Below are 16,327 nucleotides of genomic sequence, written 5' to 3'. Positions count from 1 at the left end.
ATGACACGTTCCTCATCCCTGGTGCGTAAAGTGCCAGCCATGGACTTGCAGATATAATCGGGAGCAGAGTGAAGTAAATCGCTGGTGATTTAATTACTAATTAAATGTGGGTTATCACTTAATTACAGTAGGCTATAACTAGAGCAACCTCGAGAGTGTTGCCAGAATCAATGAATGGTGCAGCATCCTTACCATTCTGAAGGGAGCTCTCTGCTGTGGATACTGCTGACTCCCGCTAACCGGAGCTGGCTGCAGCAGCTGCCCGTCCATCTGTGGCAGAGGGGAAGTAAATGGAGTGGAAGGAAGGTGGGCAGGAGTGATAAAACCTGTAAGTATTGGCTGTGGTCTTATCTCTGTATCTGTGTGTCAACAGACCCAGGGTTTGATAGGGGATGCAGACAGGGATGTCACAGCCCCAGAGGCCCCAATCACCACCATGACCACCACCACCACCAGTACCAGCAGCAGTAGCAGCAGCACCCTGACGCCCTGCCGACTGAGGAGCTCCAGCCAACCGGGACTCCCTGCGCCCGTCACCAATACCTCCACCTCCCCCTCTCCCTCCTCATCTGCGGCAGCCTCCTTCTTCATTAGGTAAGCACCTCCCCCGTCCTGTCAAATCATACCGCATTTGAGCCTGTCAAAGCGAAGAGAGATTAGACCGAGTTGTTGTGGTGTTAAATGAAGTGTTTAGTGTTTGCGTGTGCTTGTGTGCATACACACCTGCGTGCATTCAAGGTTCAGTGTGTGTGTGGGTGTACAGTACATTAAGAGAGCTGGAGATGAGATGTGCACAGACTCGCCTTCAAATGTCTGCTGAAGGTCATGGTTCATGGTGTTAACATCTATGTGGGGCACCTATTCCATGGAGATGTTGTTCTTGCCATGGTTGAATTATAGCATGCCTTGGGATACGCACCATCATGGGACTAAATGAACCTTTAGTTACAGGCACCAGTGCCCATGAATGGATAATAGAATTACATAATTCGATATGAAGAGGGAGTGTCTCACGCAGGGGCTTAGGCTAAAGCTGAGTATTGTCCTGAGGTATTTCATGTTTAGTTATTTTTCTTTCTTTGTTTTGCTTCTTGAACTTAAAACAGCTTCTCTGGTTTTTCAGTCACAGACAGCTGCATATTAGATCCTCCTGCAGCTGCAGTTCAGGGCTCTTATTTTGTAATTCAGTGAAACCATTTGGCCCCAGTGTATCTCAGGCTGAGAGAGGCTTTTTCAGCACTGCTTGGCTCTGGTGTTGTTGTTGCCCCGGAGAATACTTCACCCTCTCCAGGCGGGTGGATGGCTGGTGCAGTGTGCTATATTGTCATTGATAGATTCCCAGGCAGGCTGGTCAGTGCATGCATTCCCTGCCTCTACTCTCCGAGGAGAGCTGTGTCATAATGAATGTTGGCGAAAGGAAAGGTGGCTAAGAATGATGTATGAGGCCATTGAAGCTCTGCACCACAGGAGGTGAAGGGACTTGTGGAGTGTGACAGGAAGCCCATGGGGGATCCGTGTGGAGCTTAGGTTTTTTCCAAGCACCCCCAAATGGAGTTTGTCTTGCCAGCTTTCACAGGGTCAGAGTATATGAGTGGGACCATGAGACCTCTCCTTTGGCAAAGGGGACATTCCACTAAATATGCAACTTCCTGTGTATCTCGCTTCCCGTCACAAGAGCAGTGGGTCTGAATAACACCAAGGTGTGGCCCTTTGCTAGACAGGGTTAATTCCTGACACTGATTTATTGGTTCTCATGTTTTCTTTGGACCTGAGCTCAAAAAGAGTCGCTTAAAGAGCCTCGTCTAGCCAGCCAGGGTGGGCTCAAAGCAGGGAAAAAGAGGGAGGTGGTCTTGTTTTTTCCCTTGCAGCAGGTCCTGGTGGGGCAGAGGGGGTGTAGGTGGAAGTACAGTGAAAGGTTCCACCTTTCATTTCATCCCAGAGATAATTTGCTGCCAAGAATGTGGTGTTTTACTTGGCCCAGAGAAACACAATGATGATGGGCCAGCTTCACACAGCATCACACTTCGCATTTAGAGAAAAAGGGTGGTGGAGATGTGCACTGTGCTTGATTCGAAGCACACCCACTTCCTGACCCTCTGCAGCTGCAACAGGAATATCATCATCATCATCATCATCATCATCATCATCATCATCATCATCATCCTCATATTGTCGTGTTTGTTTCATTTTGTTTTTTGTGTATCACTGCTGATTGAAATGTAAGCCCCCAAAAATCAAAAAGAACTGAATCAATCAACAGATTTTTGTTTTCTTTCAGCTCTGATTGTGCTCCGGTTGAAAAAAAAAGAAAGTGATGAAATTAGTGTCCTTCATGTTTTAGACTTGATTGAAAACTCTTATCTGATTAGTATTCCGTTTTGTTCTCGAAAGATACAATTAGTGGGATGCATGTGGAAATCCTGAGAGCTCAGGATGTAGGAACGGAATAACCAAACAGCAGTTTCTACCCCAATGGAGTGGAGAAGGCTCCTTAGACACTTGTCTGACATTCACTAACACTGTTCCACTCAGAGATGAAATTTTAATTAGAACGCAATTAGCTTGAGTCTAGCTGCTCTAGCTAGTTTGCTGCTGAGAGAAAAGACGAGTGTGATGAACTAAAGCGATTCATTGTTTAATTTTTCATTGGAAAAATAAGTCAACCATTCAGCTGGTTTAAAAAAAAAAAAGCATTTAATTTGTTTCATTTAAGATGTGTACTGAGTTGAAAAATCATTTTAGCAGAAATGTCGATTTGATAACCTCGGAGCCCAGCAGGTCCGACTCACTTTTTTGACAATTCCCGTGCACAAGACAGTAATGTGTCCCCTCAGATTAATTATTTGTGGCCCTGAGCCACTTAATTGTGCATTTAAATCACTTTATTCTTTTAAAAGGCTAATAATGTCATGTTAAAACAACTGAACATACTGGATTGTTTTAGTTACTTAGTGGTCAAAGCAACAAATTACTTCAGAATGTTAAAATTATGGTAATGCATTCATTACCTCACATTTATGTTGAAATTAGTTTTGGCTTTTAGATACAACACTTTGGTACAACATCCTTGAACTTTATTTTGCAGATTGTTGATGTGATTTGTGTGAACACATATTACAAATTATTAATTTGAATGTTAATTCAAGGGAACAAATGACTAAGTTGCATGTATAAATATCAGGCTGCAAACGTAAAACTCTGAGCTCTTTTTTTGTCTCTGTGTTGTCGCCTGTGGGAGAATTTTCCCATAAAAGTCCAGCAACCATGAATATTATCTTGTGACGCTTCTGTTTTCAGAAATTACAAAATGTCTTTGATCACACAATGAATGTATCTTTTAAAGCATTTTTCTTTCATCCTGCTTCCTGTCTCTGGTAATTGTGGATAGTAGCCTGAAACACAGATGACCCTGAGGTCAATGATGACCCAATGGTAATTAGACTGACTATACAGTCGCAAAGAGACAGGAAGAGTCAAAGGTCAAACCCTGACCGGATGGTGTGTGTGTGTGTGTGTGTGTGCATGTGTGCATATCATTATGTGTGTGTACACCAGAGTATTACTGGGGGTGGGGGGGTAATGAATTTCGAGCCATGTGTTCAGCTGACTACCATGTTAAGCGCTGATTGCCTTGTGACAGAGCATATGATTAGTGTATTGACACAGCATTGTGTAATGAAGCCAGGCAGAGCTCACAGCAGGGGCTAGGTGGTGTGGCTAACTGCCGCCTCACAGATCCCTCTACCCATCTCTCTGTTCCATTAACACCTGCTGATTGTGACGGTGTGTTTATTACCCACCGGGCCCGTGGGATTTTTCAGTGCACACTGCTGAGAGGAGTCTACTGCTCAGTTTGCAGTCTACTTTGCTCAGTGTGCTCATTTCTGCGCAGCAGCATGAGACATTATCCATGGCCTATTGTTGGTTTATGTTTGTTTGGAGGGGGTGCTGGTTCATTTTTCACTTTGTAACCACACACTAATCACACTCAGGAGAGGGATGATTTACTCAGTGCAAAGATACAAGGAGGTAATGAATAGAAGAGTCCAGAAGACCTTGGAGACACAACAAGTCAGTAGGAGATTCAGTGAGACTTCAGAGGTGGCACCCAGGCTGGCGGGCAGGCTGTTGCAGGGGCAGGGCGGACAGCTGTTTGCTGGAATGTGGCCCTGAAGGAGTGTCAGGAGGAAGTGGTTTTATGGTCGTCCATCGTCTGCCCCGCAGCTGCTGCCCAGGTGAGTGTTTGCGCAGTAATGACTGTGATTGTGCAGAGGGATTCCTCCTGTAATTGTGTCAGCGTGGCCATTCGGCCCAGGTTCTCCTGCAAAGACCCTGCCTTTGTGTCAGCAACACTCAGTCTGCCCTTTATCCCCCCCAGGCTGCTCTGAGTAACCATAGAAACAAGTCATTAGCTTGTGGAAATAAAATGTGACTGATTTTTCTTTCAAAAGTGGAGATTGGAAATCAGGAAGTTGAAAATACCCACTCTACTCCATTGGAGTAGAATTTAGTTAGGGGGAGGGACAAGCATCTCTTCAATACTGAGTGCAGTGTGTTGCAAAGTGGGAGCACTGCAGGATCACAAGTGATTGTTCATGTTCTGAATAACATGTTGGCTGATTTGCTGAAGTCCATTGTTTAATCATGTGTATAGGTTGATTGAATTTTGATTGGATGAAGTTTTCATGGGAAACTCAGTACACCCTGTGTGTTTGTTTGTAAAGGATGTGGTGATGCTAGCATGTGGTGATGCTAGCATGTGTTGATGCTAGCATGTGTTGCTGGAGGAAATACAGCAGTTTTGACTTCTTTCATGATAGGTGTGATCCATACAGACAGGCTCCAAGTGGACGAAGCAGGATGCTGCTGTGTTTGGTTGGCTGTGCTGTGATTGACAGCAGGGATCTCTGTCACTGACAAATAGGCAGGGCAGATTATGTGGAGCAGAGGGGTCGAGTGAGCACACTGGATCTGGCCCCCGCAGGGGGATAAAGATACAGAGCGGGGCGGTAGCTGCCTGGGACGAATGTGCTTGTAAATGTTGTCATTCAGTAGGCGTCCTCAGGCTGATGCTCCATTCTGACAGCATCAGGAGCAGGAGGTCTGCGCCTCTGGAGAAGAAAATCGGATTCACTACCATGGGAGTCAAGTAAGTTTTGCTGTACACAGACAGCACAGAGCTCACATGGATGTGTGACTCTCTCCTTGTGTGTGTTTGTGTAGTAAGGTGTAGCAAATGCACATTTGGGTGTCGGTTTTTGATTCAGCCTGGTGAGCTGTGATGTCTATTGTTTTTCTTTTCTCTCTTTCCTCTGTCTTGCTCTCTCACTCTCTCACTTTACATTTCTTTCTGTGTCGCTCTCTCTTTTCCGCTCCGTGGATTGTGGGAGTTGGGCTGTCTGCTCCCTAGAGGTGAGAGGGTAATGGTTTTGTGGATTCCTCCACCGAAGTTAGAGCTTGAGGGGAATATATAGCATGGCAGGAAACATTTTGCTGAAATGCTGGCTCCATTTTGAGGAAACAACCACAGTGGAACTGAAATGTTAATGCTACCTCTACCTCCAGAGCCTGACAAATGACAACTGATTCATATTAATCTGTTGAATCTGAGCAACACATGCCCAGGGCAGCGAATGGCTCATCAGAAGTATTGAGTGGGTGGATGGTTGAGCTGCTCTGTGGTATTTGTCTTTGTTTACTGTCGGATAAAACACCAGCTGGTATTTTTGCTGCCATAATCAGGCTGATGGGACTAATGGCTGCCTCTGTGCAGTGGCAGACTCAGTGGCAGCACCAGCTGAGGCCATGACGGCGCTGCGGCCTCTATATAAGCCCAGGTGTGAATCCATCCAGTGCCTGTCAGGCGCCGTCAAGGCTGAGGTGTTGATGGAGATCCAGTCTGGCCTTGCAGCCTCAGGGATCTACAGCAGGTAGATACATCCCACTACCCTCATGTGTCTTCTCATCCACCCTCAAACAGCAGTGGGTTGCTTCTCTCTCTGACTCATAATCTTCCATGATTCTCAGGTAACAGACATCATTGTTTTCTGAAAGATATAATCTTTACTGTACCCCTGCTTCACAGGGGTATATGCTGAATATTATATGACAAATTCTGATTAGGATTCTGTGAGTTACTCTTCTTCTAATCTGACTTTGCTGCACAGCTGAAGCACTGACTTCACTGTGGCAGATGTCCTTGCCTCTTGCTGGGTGTCTATCTCTTCCTTGGGATATGATAACATTGTGTGATAGTGTTGTGCCCCCTGCAGCACAAGGGTTATTGGCACTGTTGTGACTGGCACTGTAGAATCACTTGTGCCTGTCATCATGAATGGCAAACAGCTCCAGTGATGGGGCAAGGAAAAAGCCGAGGGTTTGTTGCAGCCTGTGTGAGGGATAACCCGGTGCCCTTTCGCCTGTTCCCCCAAATGAATCCCTGAGTCAGGAAGTCTGTCTGGCCCACTCACATAGCCTGCAGGGGGGACGGTGTGGGGGGGGGCTGACAAACAAAGAGCTGAAGCGCTGACTCAAGCCTGTGCACTCACCCTGGGTCCACGTGTACTAAGCCCTGAGGGGAGAGTGGAAAGCACGGACATCCACTCCTGACAGATTCCTTTCATGCACGGTTAAATGAGAGGATGTGGAGCGTAGACCTCTGTCCTGTAGGCCTGTTCCTTGTTCTTGTAACATAGTGCTGCCTTCTTCTTTCAGCATGCTGGTAATGGTTGACAGGAAAAGCCAGTTTGTGTGAGAATAGTTGAATGTGGGCAGAAGAGGTCACGCCCTCAGCATCAATCCCTTTCCAACTCTGTTTGCCTGCCCACGTTGAGCATTCCCCATTCAGCTGAATAACGGCTATAGTTGCCCACAGGGCTTCATGATCAGTACATTAGTGTTGTAATGTTATCATGCCCGACTCTGCAAATTCTTTAACCCCTAGCCTGTTGAATGGATATTATGCATTATGCCTGTGGGAGCTGAGGGATGCCATCTAAACCTCCTTAGTGCCCCTGAGTGAAAGTCATGCAAATGGACTCTATTATCCTTGTCATTACAACCGCAGTGGCTTCTGCATTATGGTTGAGACACAGTGTGAGAGTGTGGCGGAATAAGAAAGAGTGAATTGCAGTAGCTGGTGGCGGGGAATATGCGTTGAGGAATTTTATGACCTATTGTGTGCAGACGCAAAAGAGAGCCGGTGGCCTCCGCTCCCGTGAGCTGCCTTTATGTCTAACAATCCAGAGAAACAAAGATGGTGGAGCTTCCCAGGCATCACTGCTCCTCAGTGCTCAGCCACGCCACGGCCTTCTATTCAACATGAATAACTAATAGCTGCCCAATCAGTGCTTGTACGTTGATTTCCCCAAACGCTTGTGCTCTATTTTTTTTCTTCAGAAACACACATATGCAGCAACCCCATGCTGGATGGGAAGGGCCCAGCTTTTTTTTTACGCATGGAGATCAGATTACCACTGAGGATAAGGCCATTGTCAGGGCAGGTGCTTCAGTGTTTACCTCATCACCCACAGCTTCAATAGCTGAACCATTTCACCGTGATCACATACTGTAGATTGTTGACACTGTATTATTTGCAAATGCACACATTTTGCTTCACTGTAAATTGGTACAATATATACACAACCAGCTACATTATGACACAGGGGAAACATAATCGTGCTTCTAGTACATATTCCACATGATATTTGCACCACAATGTGCTTCTTAGTGGCGAGTTAGAAAAGATTAAGAGTTTTTGTGTAGGATATTACACCCTCCACCCACTCTCGTCCAGGAACATACTGCGCAAGCCAGAAGCTTGCGCAGTACACGAGAAAAAAAAACCTAAAGAAAAAAACCCGCTGTATCAAACTTAAAGTAGAGAGGAGGATTTTTCTCCTCAGCGTTTCTGTCGCTGCTTTCTGCATGCACATCGCCGTGAATGGAGCGGATTATAGTTTGTAATCGGTTCACGACCCAACACGTGAGAGCCAGCTGTAGTGTGCTAAAAATCCCATTATCCCCATACGCTCTATGTGGCCCAGTGTGTGTTGCACTGTGTATTTCTGTGGCTGACTTTATGAGTGTGTGATACAGGATAAACTGCTTAGCTGGAATAATGCGGTTGTAGTCACTAACGTCTTAGTGGCGGTTCTCAGGGAAAACATTTTCCCCATGTGGTTAGATCAGCATTCTTACAGTATACAGTGTATCCGTGATGTGTTTATTGATTTGGCCGATTCCAAACGATCATTTTCACTTCATCCACGACTCCTGCATCTGATATCATGGCCATCTGACTGACAGTGCTGCTCGTTTCACCTGACTCGGACCCCCTCTAGTTTATGTTGGGTTTCCCATTGACTTGAATAAAGATGAAAGATCAAGAAACACGTGTTAAAACTCCCCCCCCCCCCGTTCTGTCTCTCTGGACAACCCACTGATTAATCACCCCCAAATGTTCTGAGCAGCCTGCGGGCCTGTTTGTTGTGATAGCCTCTTTGTGGAGAAGTGCAAATAAATAATCGCTAGGTGTCTTACCCTGGCGGCAAGTGATTAATGAAGCAGAGAAGTGGAGCAGAAGTATGCTGGCTCTCTTCTTGTCGGTCTGTCTCTCCCACACTCATCATTCTCTGAAGTTATTCTCCATTCTGATAGGAGGTTATGTGTTAATCCAAGAGGACATTATATCTGATCGGGGGAGGCATCCTCTTTTAATATCCTCATTTGTTTCTTGTATATCCAATAACCTGCTTCCAATGTGAGCTGAACCGATTTCTGAGACAGGAAACGTCGCTCAGGTGGTGATGACTTGATGTGAGAGCCAAGACTTCTTCCCTGCATGCCCTGAGCAGAACAGCCTTCCTGAGGTTTTCAAGGGAAGATGTGGGTGGGATGGTGGGTGAACCGGAGTTCAACATGTGTATTGAGAGTGTGAAGTTATTCCAGATTCTCTGCAGCCTTGGAGAGGAGCGTTGCAAAATACCTGGAGCAGTGTCTGAGGAGCAGAGTGAAAATACACTGGAAGAGATGAAAGCAGCTGTTAATCTTTGTCAGCAGTGCCAGGGGTGGGGAGGCTGCAGTCTGCAGAGCAGGGAAAAACATGTCTTCATTATCATCTGTCACCCATCAGCTGAAAAGTGAATTTTCTTCCAAGACTTTTATTTTTGCTGCCTGAACCAATTTTGATGCAATAGCTGAGCGTTTTCTTTTCCCCCACATACTTCCAATGCTGCTGCTCCTAAACAAGTTTGGTCAATTGCTAGAGATTTTCCTTTGAGGACCTTTTGACTCTCATTGCAGGCATTTTCAATTCCTTCCTCTAGGGGCCTTTAATTGGCCCCTTAACTCATTGACTGACAAATGGGTCCTGCAGAGTTAAGTCCCGTGCTTTGTTCCCCTCCACATGCCCTAATGTTTGAGCTAGTTAAGGCCATATTAGCAAGATGTGTTGCTGAATGCTATGAGGAACAATGAAGTCAACTATAAATAGAATTATAGCCCCTGACTTTTATCCTAAATGCCCTTCCTTTGCTTATCTGAAAACCCTCCTTAAACCTCTAACTTGGCAAGAGAGTTTTGTGGTCTTTCTCTGTGGGTATGGGAGGAATAGGTAGGGATGTGAATGGGACGATGGGTGTAGGGTGTCTGGAGGCGCAATGCTTTATGGGTAGGGCGTTAAACACAAAAACACGGAAAGGCAGTTTTACCACAAGAAGGGTTTGTCACACGCTGTGGATCCTCACCGCGCCAAAAAAATATTCCCTCCTCCATCATTAAGGCGTGAGCCTTGGCGTAGACACAGAGCATCGTCTTTGCAAAGTCCTTTGGGAGGTGAGGGTCTGCTGGCATGAGTCTGTTCTTCTTGATGTGATGTCCAAAGGCACAGAAGATAAACCTGCTTAACATATTTCCCTTGATATGCGGAGTAAAAGGAACAAAAAAGTTGCTTTTACTTCTGTGTTGATACAAGCCACTGCTTAAATCTACTGTTGCTTACCCTGATGTACTGTAGCGACAAACCAGGCTTTCTTGAATATTGATGAGTTTTTTCACTTTTTGGCGCCAACTGTTCCATTTATTCTTGGCCGACTGGGGATTCCCATCTTTGGGAATAAAGCAATTCCAAGCTGGCTGTGGCATAGCCCCAGCGATCATTTTTTCCTGTTTCTTTCTCAGGCAGAAAATGATTTACCTCCTCATGGACATCGCCTCACTGGCACAGAGCCAGGCCCACTGATCGAAGAGAGGACTTGGCTGTGCACCCTGCTGCTCCCTCTCTCACTGCCTCTTTCTTTCTGTTTCACCTGTCTCTTCCTTGTACTGACTGTGTTTGGACCGTTTCTTTCTTTCTCTCTTCTATTCCATCTCAGTGATCTCCAATTTATTATTTTTTCATCGCCATCTTTACCTCTGCACTGCCTTTTCCCCATTTCCCCACTAGCACTCTTTCTTCTCCTGTGTTTCAAATGATCCCTCGTTATTCAAGCTATTCTCCAGAGAATGCCCTAATCCCTCATTTTCCACCTCAGTCCACAGACTGTTTCAAAAGAGTTCTGAGGAGATGGTGACAGAACAGGTTTGAAAACCTGGGTAGAATTTAGGATTAATTTAGGGAAAGCTGCGTGTTTCTCTCTTGCTCTGACAGAAGAGCTTATGCTGAAGAGCTTATTATGACATGACTGTGGCAAGTTAGTTGCAAATGGTGACATCAGTTTTTGTCTAGAATCTTTTCTATGATTACACATTGTACTCACAGATGTTATATGAATGCATTTGGCCTTACCTAATTGGCCGGGGACTGGTTCAGTGAAGATGTGTGTGCAGCCTTGGGCTGTCAGCAGTCAGCGCACAAATGATGCCCCATTTGGTATTCTGTGTCCAAGGCCAGACACCGCATGAACAAAAGGCTTGTTGGACACCTTGCTGGAACAAAGAGCTTTTCTAAAAGGCTTTGGTTGAATGTGTTTGGAACGTGCCAGGCAAGATATTGCTCAACCGGACATCACGTTCATTGCTGTCTGGTTTAGCTGGGATCCATTTATCTATTTCTGAGGATTTATAGAAAGTCTATAAATCCTAGCCTGAAGGTGTTTGGCCACTTCCTGTAAACTGCTGCTGTATAAACTGACACGGGAGAGAGCAGCTCTACCTTCAGACTACCATTAAAACAGCCAAGCTGGAGGAAGCAGGCTGGCAGCCAGTTGAAAGCTTCAGAGCTTTGGATTGATAAGATTCAACTGACGGCCAGATAAGCCTGTTAGTTCTCTCTTCCCTTTTAATGTATCTGGTGCTGCAGAGGGAGACAGGAAACATTTTTTTTTAAATGACTGGAAAGATCTGGGTTTTTGGTCGATGCTAATCTGAGTGATAAGGTAACCAGACTGCATGGTCTCTGTATCTCCAGGTGAGAGTTTTTTTAGCTGCTTCTGTGAAGCAGAATTGCACATTTTCACCACAATTAACATTTGTTGCACCACATTCCAAGATTAATCACTGTATTCAGGGGGCTGTGGCCTCAGGCATTAGTTGTTTTGAGTGATTTAGGATAAGAGAGAGGAAGTGAGAAAAACTAAATTAATGTTTATACCAGTGGTCCCTTGATTGCAGGGAGACTTTGGAAAGGAGACAGACTCATTACCAGACTAAACCTCAGCGCCACACAGGAGGCTTGGATCAGCTTTGTCATGCATTTGACAGCCTGTCTCTCCATTATTGTCCCTATGTGCCCAATGCTGTGTCTCAGGTAACCTGAATTTGCTTATTTCTTTGGGAAAGCCCACCCTATGTGACCCCCTCGGCTTTTAGTGTTGGAGTAATGCATATATTTATACATGAAACGCCATACATCTGGGGGATGCTGACACCCACAGCAAACAGTCTTCTCTGACCGAGTGAGATACGGCTACAGTGGTTGACTCTGAGAAAAAGCGTTTTATGGTGTGGGGGAATCTGCCTCATACTTAATGTTCAGCATCCTGACCTCACTCGTAAATCTTGTCTGGGTGGGCCTTCTCGCTGCCAGGGCTGGTTGGCAGAGTATGACATCATCTCCTCTTGTCTGTGCACCATATGAATGTGTGTGTTCACGGGCTGATGTCATGGTCGCTTAATCACCACTGAAGCTTAGCAGCGGCTGGGTCACACTGTGAGTGACCTGGGCCCGCAGCCATCGAGGCCAGCGCAGAACTGACAATTTGTTTTAATCCAACCCAAATTTAGCAAAGAGCAAACCAGGCAGTTGTTCTGTCTGCACATTAGCCCTGTGCTGATCTAAGTCTGTATTTCTCCTACGGTTGAGCACAGTTGGTAGATTTATGTTATTCCCCCACACCTTTGGGGCAGAGAGCTGTTTGATCGTGTCAAGGGCAGCCCATCAATAAGACGGTGTGTACTGATTTTAGCTCTGGGGAGGTTCCCTATTGATTATCTTTTGACTCAAAAACATTGCACCTCACCTGATAGACCCACAACACACATCCAGCCCAATCAATCATGACCATCTGCTGATATGGCATTTTGAGTTTGACAGCGACTCCAGCACACAACAACGTGGCTTCATGCACATACATCCCTTCAAAAAACATCTCACAAATGCCTTTTAACTTCTGATTCCAGGAATCTCCAGCAGCGAGCGAGCCTGACTCATTGTGCTGTAGTCATTATTACCACAAGATGTTGAGGCTGGCTGGAGCCCAGTATTCCCATCTCCATTCATGAAGAGCTATGCCGGCCTGCTAATCAGCAGCAGCAGTGCAAGGTAGACTCACGGTGGGGGGGATAAAGCAGTCTGATATCAGACCCAGTGATCTGATCCCTGCATGAATGGCCAGAGCAGCCTTATCTTGTCTGCAGAGGGAAAAAAAGGAGAATCACAGAAAGGAAATGTCAAGGATAGTAAATGTGGCCAACATGGTAATTAGCCACAGAAAGGGGGCTACCTAAAGAGCTGTATAGCTGGCCTGAAGAACAGAGACAAATTTGCACAAACAAGCTAATGGGTGCACCAGCTAATGATTCTCTGGGGCAGAGGAATTTCTCTTGTTAATTTGACAAAGCTTGAAAAGAGGGCTGGAGCGATTATTGACAGCAGGCCAGAGTGAAGCTTTGAAAGCAGCAGGCAAACACAGCTTCTCCACTCTCTCTGTTCTCCAGTCATTGACCTCCTCTCCTCCTCCCTCACTGTCACTCCCTCCGTAGGTGAGGACGAAATGTAGATGTCCTCTCTCGAACAAAGGAGCCAGTAGACCTTTTATTTCAAACGGTCCTTGATTTTACATCTGTCTTGCTTTGGCTCATTTATATATATTACAGTCATTATCTGTCTCTGAGGTCTGTTCAAAAGGAGACAGTGACGGAGCTGAAATGCTATCAGGACAGTTCCAACTGTGACTGTTCCCTACAATTACATCATTTTGATATATAACACTTGAAACCACATTGAAGGTAGCAGCAATAGGCACGAGACTAATGACCGGTTGCGCTGTCAGCAGGGACCAGTGTCCACATTAGTGTTGTCTTCATGACCGTTGCCTGTCATGATTCAGAGGCATTCAGTGTTAGCGAAAACACCTTCAGGGGACGGTTCCTGCTCTTTAGAATAAAGCCACCTCAGGCGAATTCATTTGGACACACTGCAGAAAAGCAGAGGTAAGCGTGCTGTGGCAAGGAGGAAGATAAAGGTTATGTGATATATCAAACTGCTTCATTACTATAGTTTGCTCTCCAAACAGAGGCGGTGGTGGCTTTTATTTTTTGCCTCCAAATTTAATCGTGCAGAGTTCATATACAGGGCACTGTGTCAGAAGGAGAGCTTTGTGTGTGTTTGTGCTGAATGCACTTTCATCTGGCAACTCTCACACCCACTCTGTCTGCCGATATGTTGTAGTAGGCTCTCTGCAGCCAAAGCAGCAGCCTTTCAAACAAGTCTGGCTGGTCGGGGGCTGAGAGGGCTTACTGGTAAATTGGCAGCCCAGGGAATACAGGGTACTCTCACCCCGGCGCTCGCCCACTCACATGCTTTCATTCCCCTTTTTACCCTTGACCATTGACTGACTGCACTCGTTCTCACTGGCCAACATAGATCAGCCTTCCTCAGATGTCATCTGTTCATTGTCTGTCCTCTCCCTCGCTCTCCTCTTTGCTCGCACTCTTTTTTTTTTTTTTATCTCTCTTAGTTTTCCAATTGAGTCAGAGCATTGCTCATTCTGGCAATCCATCTTTCTGCTCTTAAGTATATCCTTCCTTATCTGTGTGTCACTCCTTATGATTAATAACACTCTCATTCATCTGGCTAATTACATCCTTCAACAAAGGCAAAAAAATACAAACGTGCACAAGTGTACACTCACTACTCACACAAACATAGAAACGCACATACACACTTGTGCTCATGCATGCATGCACTGTAGGCATACTAACCAAATCTGTTTGAAGTGTGGGACCCTAAAAGAAGAGAGGGCTCCTGTATGCATTAAGTATTCATGTGACGTGTGGTGGGGTGCATACGTGTGTGTGTGTGTGTGTGTGTGTGTGTGTGTGTGTGTGTGTGTGTGTGTGTGTGCTGGGGTTTGTATGAGACAGAGTGAGTGTATGTGTGTGTGTGTGTGTGTGTGTGTAGAGAGAGAGAGAAAGAGAGCACTCGCAAATTGCGCCGCAAGCAGCCAGCAATCGAGCGCTGACACCTCGTCTGGCAGTCGGAGGGAAAAGGGGCTGGGCTGAGGAAAGAAAGGGAGAGGAGGGAGGCAGGGAGAGAGCAGGGATGTGTGTGTGTGTGTGAGTGTGTGTATGTGTGAGGGAGAGTGAGAGAGAGAGGCAGGGAGAGGGAGAGAGAGAGAGAGAGAGAGAAAAACGGCAGGACAGCTGCCAGCATTTCACCGATAGCAGGAGAAGGACTGAGAGGCGGAACCAGAGTAGGAATTTCTCTTCATTCTCAGCCACCCAAGGAAATCTTCCAGCCTAGCCAGGCGTGCTGATTCTCTCCCCCTCCTCCTTCCTGTGAGCAGCAGAGACTCTGGGAAGGACCTGGGCATCAGGACCTGCAGCCACTCACAGCAGACACACCACAGTGGATTAACTGAATGAAAGAAAATCATGCAGCCTGTGGGATGAATGCAGAATCGCATGTGAAAGAAGGAGTGGAAAACTGAGTTGGGGAGGAAGCTGTCGCAGGTTTTTGCATTGCTGAACAGAACTTTTGCAGGTGAAGAGGCATGGAAAGAGTTAGAGGTGCTTTAGTGGCGTACGAACAGGGGAGGTTCTCCTTCTCATCCTGACCTCCTAAGAAGCTCTCTGGACTTTCTGCACCCGCCTCACTGTGAACCTACTGCTTTTCCTGCAGGGTACTCTTCCTTTCTGCCCACCTCCACCCTGCCCCACCTGGCGCTTGTTCCACTCGGTTACTATGACGCCCACGCCTCCTCCTCCTCGTCCTCCCTCCGCCCCTCCAGCTTCTTACAAACCTCTGTGAAATCAAGTGGAACCTCGATGATTGTGATCGGAGCAAAGAGGACCCCTGTGCCCCAACTAGTGAGCAGCCCCGCCTCGCGGTGTTCTCGGCGACTGTGCCGGCGTGTCAAATGTGCAAGTAATGGAGAGCAGTGACAACACAGACATGGACCGCAAAGTTGAACTCTATCAGTTGTCTCTTTTTTGACTATGACCATAAACTAGATAATGGATTGGAAAGAGCTGTAAGTACACCACTGCAGCATTTTCTTCCTGGTGCATGTTTAAGCAAACCTTTGGTTCAGTTTGTGAAGCGCTCCACGGAGCAGACTCAGCATGTGAATATTTTCTACAAACTTGAAACTGACTGATATCAGAGCCTCTGCTTTGCTAGATGCACAGTTCCTCCTTTGAGCATTTGCAAGTTGTGTAGGGAAACAGCTTCATTAGCATGGAGATGGGGAGTGAACAGGTGGACAAGCTGTTGTTGTTGAAGAAATCTGAGCCTCTCCTGACCGCCTATTTTCCATTGACCGATCATATAGTTGGGAAACGTAGAGACGGGAGGAAGGAGAAGGAGAGACAGGGAGAGATAGTGACAAGCAATTAATTTCCCTGTGTACATGTGGTCGTGGCGGGGAGAAAAAAAAGTGATATCATCCTTTTTTCTCACATGTGCAATCGTCATTGTGCAGCATGAATTAAATCTCAAGGTTACAAGCCCAAGCACTGGCTTGTGTGCACTCCTCACTGGTCAAGATAATTATATTAAATCAGCACACTGCTCTTACCTGCCTTTCTTCCCTATGTGGTGTCTTATGGTGACTCCTGATGCCTGATTTATCTCTTTGCTGAAGGAGGTAGAGACAGAATGAGGTGA

The 16,327-nt window shown here is 46.2% G+C and overlaps 1 protein-coding gene across 2 annotated transcripts in view; it reads left to right on the top strand.

Annotated features, from left to right (window-relative positions):
* The window catches only part of kif26ab (kinesin family member 26Ab), a 66,490-nt gene that overhangs the window by 32,107 nt on the left and 18,056 nt on the right, over positions 1–16,327 (top strand). The window contains exon 4 of one of the 2 annotated variants that reach the window (XM_023417292.2): positions 374–594. In XM_023417292.2, coding sequence (XP_023273060.1) covers positions 374–594 — 221 coding nt within the window. Of the gene's footprint in view, positions 1–373; positions 595–14,895; positions 15,693–16,327 lie in introns of those variants that run through there. The other variant, XM_023417293.2, reaches the window with a different exon arrangement.

This window comes from Seriola lalandi, unplaced genomic scaffold, assembly GCF_002814215.2.
Source record: "Seriola lalandi dorsalis isolate HSWRI2012SDOR001 ecotype SW California unplaced genomic scaffold, Sedor1 jcf7180002054573, whole genome shotgun sequence".
NCBI lineage: Eukaryota > Metazoa > Chordata > Actinopteri > Carangiformes > Carangidae > Seriola > Seriola lalandi.
The sequence above is the reverse complement of the archived record's forward strand: the minus strand, read 5'-3'. Positions and strand labels throughout refer to the sequence as shown.